This window comes from Frankliniella occidentalis, unplaced genomic scaffold (assembly GCF_000697945.3).
Source record: "Frankliniella occidentalis isolate FOCC.00 unplaced genomic scaffold, Focc_3.1 Scaffold18, whole genome shotgun sequence".
In the NCBI taxonomy this organism is placed as follows: Eukaryota; Metazoa; Arthropoda; class Insecta; order Thysanoptera; family Thripidae; genus Frankliniella; species Frankliniella occidentalis.
In genome coordinates this window covers 440,406-447,204 of record NW_026267148.1, presented here as the reverse complement: position 1 = coordinate 447,204, position 6,799 = coordinate 440,406, and the positions used below count along the sequence as shown (strand labels likewise).

Below are 6,799 nucleotides of genomic sequence, written 5' to 3'. Positions count from 1 at the left end.
GGACCGCACTGGCCGACACTGGCAGACTGCGTGACTGCGCGGGGACTCGGCCAGAAACAGAGACAGGGCCGAGTCCGAGGATGAGGACCCTGAGGGTGAATTGGAGGTTGTAACGCAACCCGAGTCTGACTTGGAGCACCCCCAAAACTGTAGCCGCTGGCCTGGCCTCTGGTGGGCCATATGCCGTTGAAACTGCCTCGGCACACACATATCTATCGGAATTTTCGGACGTTACGAGGGGGCGGCGATTGTGAGTCCATTAGAGACCGTGACAAGAGTGGATGGTATGGCAACAGACGTTATCACGCGAGTTGTCTGAGAGGCGAGCGCGGGCCGCGGGTCTGCCGCCGCCGCCGGGCGCGCAGGAGAGCCGGCGCAGCACAGCACACCGCGCCGCGCGACAACTGCAGGGGCGATGTCAACATAGCGCTGCGGGGGTGGAAGGGTCGGGAGGGGGCTCCCTAGCATGTGTGTGGGTGGCGGGGCGGGGAGAGGCGGAAGGCTTGCTCGCGTGCGTTCAACTCAGTGGGAGACGAGGACCACAAGTAGTGTGTACAGTGGCTACCACGAGTAACCGCTCAAAGTGTATTTTCGCGGCCGCGAACGCGCGCGCGGAGGGAATAGGGAGGGGTAGGGGAGGGGGTCGACTCAGCTGGTCGGGACGCGCGTGACGTCCCGCGTCTCCCGGCGCAACGGGCGCAGCACGCCTCGGCGAGGCCTGGCGAGGTGATAGCAATAACATGTTTTGCACGGCCAGGCTGCGCGCTGCGCTGCCCTGCGCCGCCGGGGGCTGCTCGGGTGCAGCGAGGACGCGGACCCCCCAGCAAAGCAAACAGCGCCGCGCGCTCGACAGTCCGAACAGAACGGCGTCCTGCACCTCCATTGACCCCCCCTCTCCCCCCCTCTACGCTAGGGAGCGGACTCGGCCTCCAGCGGGGGCAGCGTGTACGAGGACCCCCTGGCCGACACCCCCAGGGCTCCCGGGCGATCGCTACTGCTACAGTCGGACCTGAGTCTCGATATGGACCTGGAGCTGTTCAGCAACGAGAACTTCCACGCCGACAGCCCGGAGTCGTCGTCAGACGTCTCCGAAGCGCTCCTGTTCGCCCCAGTTTGGGGTGGCTGTGGCGTCACCGGGGACCCTCTGAGCGACCTGGGCCTGGGGGTGGAGGAGGCCCAGCTGGACAGCGTGGTCGAGTGAGTCAGGGGAAGGGAGGGGTGTCGTGGGCCACGAGGACGTCCTGAGGACGGTCCGCGACTGAACCGGCAACAGCCACGCGCCTCAGGCTGCTGCCTCTGCTGCCAGTGGACAGCAGGGAAGACCACGACCGTCCCCGAGCGCACGCCTTCACCGAGGTCGACGCCGGCTGCGGCGGCGGTGGAGGCGGTGGCGGCGCCATCGCCAGCCCCCGTGAGGTGGCCCGGCAGGCGACCCAGCAGGTGACGATGGTAGCCGATGGCAGCGGCGGCGGTCGGGGAAATAAAAGTACCACAACGGCTGTCGGTTGCAGCAGGGGCGAGACAGCAACCCCACCACGGTGGCCTGCCGCTACTCCGCATCTTCCCGCGCGCTCCCGGTCCAGCAGCTGCACCGGCAGGTGTGATAGCTGCGGGTGTTTCTGCTGTCAAGATCGCCGTGAATTGGAGGCACATATATCTCTCCTCTTGCAGGCTGACCACCACGTGGATAGGCTCGAGCGCAGCGGACCGTCTCGACCCATCATTAGGCCCTGGACCGGTGAGTATTAAAGGTTTTGTATTTCGGTCTTCGTTGGTTTTTTTTCTGTCTTTATTCTCCTCTTCCATCCTGTAGCAGCTAGCGATGGGAGCGACGCTGCCACCCGCCTGTCATCCGTCCGTGGCATTGGCGCGGGAGAGTTCAACTCGGTGCCGCCGCCGGCGCCGCCCCCGTCCGAGCTGACCGTCCCGAGTCTGCTCGACGCCGCCGTTCCCCCAGACAACCCAAGTTCTTCCCCGAATCGTTCCCCTGCCGCGCCGACCCCTGCCATCCCGCAGGCCTCCAGCTTGGGCAGGGTGCGTCAGTGGCCGTTGGTAGTCGCGGGGTGCTCTCTGGCCTTCCCCGCCGTGACGCCGACCCCCTTCCCCTCACTGTCCCCGCAGGCCGCGCGCGGCGCCCCTCGCTACGAGCGCCCGACCACGGCGTCGAGGCTCAAGCGCCGCCCAGGTGGGCCCATGTCGGCGGTGCCCGTGGCCGGGCCGGTGGCCTCTCCCCGGGGGCGCGCCGGCGCCACCCAGAAGCACTTCCCCTTCGTGGCGGCCACGTCCACGTCCCCAAGCCACAACCTGCAGCTCAACTTGCAAGCCGTGAGCGCGCTGTGTGCCGGGTGCTGCTGAAGGGCTTTGGGCCTGGGGCCGGCCCTCGTGCTGGGGCGTCCTGACGAGGGTGCTGCTTCCCGCAGGTCATGTCCCAGAGGAGGATGCGGCGCTCTCCAACGGCTGCGTCGCCGCGCCCCACGGGGTGCTCTCCGCGCGGGCCCGCCTCTGCAGGGCCGACGCCTCCGCGGCGGCGGGCGCACCCCGGTCCCTCCCCGGCACCCGCCGCCCCCTGCCCGCTGCTGGGCGGCGACCTCAGCGACGCCGACTCCTCCTGTGGGGACGCGAGCGTGGGCAGCGCCTCCAGCTGCTCCTCTGTCGAGTTGGACCGACGAGACGGCGGCCTCGACAAACTTGCCCCGCAGGTACCGACGAAACGTCTGCTCAAGGCTGCTCAGGCAGAGATACAGTATCTCTCTACACCATCGTGGCTCAAGGTCTAACAAAACGGTTCACAATTGTAAAGCTCTTGACTTGCTCCTGCAGTGCCGGTGGGAGGCCGGGCCGTTGGCGGGGTCGCGCGCCCCGGGCCGGCCCAGCCGCTGCCGCTGCTACCCCCGTCACGTGGCGGAGTACGTCCACGTCCTCAAGCCCTTCCTGCGGCGGGCCGCGGACGAGCAGGCGCCGCCTCCGAGTGGGGAGACTCGCCGTCCCGAGGCCCCCGCTGTCACCGTCCCCAAAGTGGAGGGCCCCCTGGTGGAGGTCGGTGGCCCCCGGGAGCATCCTCGCATCCTAGCCGCGGAGACGACCCTGGTGGAGGGCCGACAGGTCTGCGATCCGCAGGTGAGCCCCCTTCGTGCCCGCTCCACTCAACGGGTTCGCTCCCCTCAGAGTACATAGCGGGGGAAGTTACAGCCTCGCGACAGCGAGCAGCGCCTAGCCGGAGGGCTGGCCGAGCTGCGAGCCGTCCTGGTGGCGCTGCGGCGTGAGCTGGTCGCCCTGGGGGCGGCGCGGGACCAGGAGCGGCAACGGGGACCCGCAGGCGCCGAGAGGGCGCGCGGGCTGGAAGAGGGGTTGCAGCGCAAGGAGGCGGAGGTGCGCGTCATCGTGGACCTGTACCGCCAGGTAAAGTGATCCAGTGATGCAGGTGCCGTGCTCTCTGGTCTCGAAGTCCTGTGTCCTTCACTCAGGTCTTTCCATGCATGCTGCAGGTTCAGCTCCTTAGGACAGAGGTGAGCTGCATCCGGCGCTCAGACCCGGATGCGGCACGTACCTGAGGCCCCTTGAGTCCACATCTCATTTTCAACTAGTATTGTGAACTCCTTAAAGAGACCTCAAAGTAATGTAAGATTTCTATCAAAAGAGTGTCAAATTATGATACATAATTTTGATTATGTTTTTAAAGAGGTAATGCAATTATAAAAAATACTGGTGTTCTAGTTTTTTTGAAGGGTTTTTATTGTTTTTATTGTTTTTTTTACATTCTGCACACACACGCACACAACCACACTTGCATTAATATGCTCTCACTCACTCGCAAGTCACAATCGTGAACCTATCTTCTTATATGCATCAAACAAAGGTTTTGTCTGTTCCAAAGTGAAACTTAGCAGTTATTAATTCCCCATCCTTGTAAACATGAAATCATGTACTATATAGTACTTTCTACCAGAAAGACAAACTAGTACATAATCTAATCTGCCAGTTACAATCAGTTACAAGATACGGGTTAATCGGGATTTTACTAAACTCAATCCCACTTAAGGGAGAAAAATTATGATATACCACAACAGAGCTCAACTAATTTTCCTCACAGAGTGCAAATCACTTAAGCACATATTAATACTCGTGTGAATCACCTGAAAGTAAAAATATACCTATAAAATACAGTGGATATTCCCTTAACATACCAACAGATATTATACATGTGTGAGAAACTAAATACAATCTTGTCAACTAAAAAGAAAAGGCAATTAACAGAATAACACATAATATGTGCAAATAGTTCAAAAACTATTTAGAAAACAAAAAATAATAAAAAGTAATTGTACATCAAAATATAAGAAATTCCAAAATGACCAGAGCTCCACTGGAGCAGTAATTTAGTTGAAGTAGCAGCACCGTAATAAAATGGAAGTGCATTAGTTTAGACCACTATCAGCAAGCACGTATAGTTGGCAAATGCAGCAATAATTTACAACATTGTTTGCCATCACAGAAATGATAAAGACTGAGATCAACAGCCTGAAAAAGCAGGATAGATTATGTCTGAACAGTTTTATAATAAATTGGAGGTATCCAAACACCGGTTAAGGTCAAAAAGACGAAAGGACATACTGCTATAATAAATTAAAGGGTAGTTACTAAAATTTGCCACCATTACTATTTTTGAGGGATTTTAGATAACATTTTAAGATTTTTGTAGGTTTTTTTTCACATTATTTAACTGCTGCATAATTCTTGGCTGTAGCTTCATGATGAAAATTATAATTTACCATAAACGTTTTCATCACTGTAGGCAATGTAGAGGAAGAAGTCCTCCTCGTGATGCTCCTGTTGTAAAAGAAAAACATAAATAGAACAAATTTTCAAGGTTGAAATTTATTTAGTGGTACGTGGTATTGTGCATACTTGGTAAAGGGATCCCATTGTGGCACTGCTGGGTGGTACTACACTGTTAACAAGGAAGAAAAGGGCATCCTCTGGTCGCAGGTGGATACGTTTGCGGATCAGGAAGTAGAACTGACCAACAGTCAAGTCAGATGGTACAAGGTACTTCTTTTTGTCGAGGTCACCAATTCTAGCCTTGGGAGCCTTCTCCACTATGACCTGGAACAGGAGACACAAAATGTTTACATATGCCCTGAAAACTTTCTCTACATTATGACAGGAATGAATTTCCTAGATAGATATTTAGAAAACAATAATGTCTTTGCTCTCTGTGGCAACTGTAACTAGCTCAAGATGAGTAACTGTTTTCATTGCCACTGACACACAATGGGGAACTAAAAAAAACATGTACAGTAATGAACTATGAAGTTACTAAACATTATATTGCTTTGAAATTGTTCAGTTGATTGCAGGTGTGATGATAAAGCACTCTACACAGTTACACTTTTATCTCAAAAACTTAATTTGACAGGCAATTTCCTGCTTCAAAAACATAGAATAAAAATTGTCTGAGTTAATTTTTAATATATTGGTATACACATAGAAAATAAAGAAGGAAAAACAATGTAAAAGAATGACAGCAACCTCCATGGACAGGAACAGGTGCACTTATTTTAGGTTATTTCACTTTCCAATTGCACAATTACATGTACTGTCACAAATAGTCGTTGAGAACTAAAAATAACACGAAAATATTTCTGTCCCAAACTCTGCGCATGCCTGAAAATGGATGATACATAACAACCTAACGCAAAATCTCAAAAGTTTGTCATATTGTTATCATCCTCGCGAACAAAGAACGTAGTGGACTAGCCTTGAATTCCAAATGCGTCATTCGTCCCTGTTCATCAACAGTGTGTTTGCATCATTTTCCAAAGTCACGATGACAAAATCAAATAGAGAAAATCTTTAAAGCAATCTTGTAAACGAGTAAATGCGACAAATTTCAAAATCCTTAATACTAGACTGGACATAAACAAAGATCCGTCATAGTCTGGGCTGAACGAATTTAGGCAACTCGACTTTTCCGGGAATATAAAGACTTACAGGCACTCTGTCGGGGTATTTCCTCCTAATCTTTTCTCCTTCACTCTTCCTCTTCTCGAAGGGGTGCTCTTCTTTGTATTGGAACTTCATTTTCAGATTTGACGACGAGGAACAAACAAGACGAATATTTTGGTACCAAACGCAGACGACGTCTTTCACTCAATAACAAATGTCGGAACAGCTGAGCCTTTGGAGCCTTGTTCAGCAAAAGTAGTCCCTCCTCGCCAAATAGTCCGCATTGGTATGAGAGCAAATTCCCCCTATAGTTCGAGGAAAGGATGTCGAAACTTGTTAAAACAATTGTAAGAAGACACGACTCGAAAAATATTCACTGCGTTTACTGCTTGATGAAAATCAATTAATTTATGACTCACAACCACCTGGAAGTGAAAATGTTTTAGTATTACTCCGCTCTGGGGTACGGTCGAGTCGGTCGAATCAATGTGGTCACATTTCATTAAAAGGGAGAGAATGGACAATCCCCAAGACGATTCTAGCTGTTCGTTATATGCCAAAAAACAAATAAGTCAGTATGTTTGTATTTCTTTTAAACAACGGCACGTTTATGAAGCGCTTTGAAAGAAGACACTAGCGGCTATTTGCGTAACTGTACATCAATCCAATGACATCATCAAAAATGTGATGTCGTAGGCTCTAATCAAAACTACTTCAGCCGCTTCCTGTCTGTACCTTCTATGACTGATCAGGCAATGTACTTCGGCAATAAATTCACAATTGAATCATCATGTATGAGAGTTAAGTTTTGTCCATGATACGGAGAGGTTTTGGTCCCTACTCTCAATCACGG

The 6,799-nt window shown here is 52.7% G+C and overlaps 3 protein-coding genes across 3 annotated transcripts in view; 2 read left to right on the top strand and 1 right to left on the bottom strand.

Moving 5' to 3' along the window:
* Positions 1 to 1,201, top strand: part of LOC113211370 (tektin-3) — a 15,411-nt gene extending 14,210 nt beyond the window's left edge. The window contains exon 9 of the mRNA XM_052264307.1: positions 1,004 to 1,201. Coding sequence (XP_052120267.1) covers positions 1,004 to 1,201 — 198 coding nt within the window. The remainder of the gene's footprint in view (positions 1 to 1,003) is intronic.
* Positions 1,202 to 1,250: 49 nt separating this feature from the next.
* LOC127748893 (translation initiation factor IF-2-like) lies at positions 1,251 to 3,724 on the top strand. The gene is made up of 8 exons (XM_052264340.1): positions 1,251 to 1,440; positions 1,512 to 1,598; positions 1,672 to 1,738; positions 1,814 to 2,325; positions 2,421 to 2,699; positions 2,821 to 3,117; positions 3,190 to 3,399; positions 3,486 to 3,724. The coding sequence occupies exons 4-8, from the start codon at positions 2,194 to 2,196 to the stop codon at positions 3,549 to 3,551; spliced, it is 984 nt and encodes a 327-aa protein (XP_052120300.1). The 5' UTR covers positions 1,251 to 1,440; positions 1,512 to 1,598; positions 1,672 to 1,738; positions 1,814 to 2,193; the 3' UTR covers positions 3,552 to 3,724.
* On the bottom strand, positions 3,709 to 6,184 carry LOC113211372 (gamma-aminobutyric acid receptor-associated protein). Its single transcript, XM_026429730.2, has 3 exons — positions 5,992 to 6,184; positions 4,906 to 5,103; positions 3,709 to 4,827 (listed from the first exon to the last, which is right to left on the bottom strand). The coding sequence occupies exons 1-3, from the start codon at positions 6,079 to 6,081 to the stop codon at positions 4,759 to 4,761; spliced, it is 357 nt and encodes a 118-aa protein (XP_026285515.1). The 5' UTR covers positions 6,082 to 6,184; the 3' UTR covers positions 3,709 to 4,758.
* Between the last annotated feature and the right edge of the window lie 615 nt (positions 6,185 to 6,799).

Coding starts and splice junctions, on each gene's coding strand:
- LOC127748893 (XM_052264340.1), top strand. CDS start 2,194: ATGTCGGCGGTGCCCGTGGCCGGGCCGGTGGCCTCTCCCCGGGGGCGC. Junction 2,700..2,820: donor TCGACAAACTTGCCCCGCAG/GTACCGACGAAA, acceptor TTGCTCCTGCAG/TGCCGGTGGGAGGCCGGGCC. Junction 3,118..3,189: donor GACAGGTCTGCGATCCGCAG/GTGAGCCCCCTT, acceptor GGGAAGTTACAG/CCTCGCGACAGCGAGCAGCG.
- LOC113211372 (XM_026429730.2), bottom strand. CDS start 6,081: ATGAAGTTCCAATACAAAGAAGAGCACCCCTTCGAGAAGAGGAAGAGT. Junction 5,104..5,991: donor AATACCCCGACAGAGTGCCT/GTAAGTCTTTAT, acceptor CTCCTGTTCCAG/GTCATAGTGGAGAAGGCTCC. Junction 4,828..4,905: donor CAATGGGATCCCTTTACCAA/GTATGCACAATA, acceptor CTTTTACAACAG/GAGCATCACGAGGAGGACTT.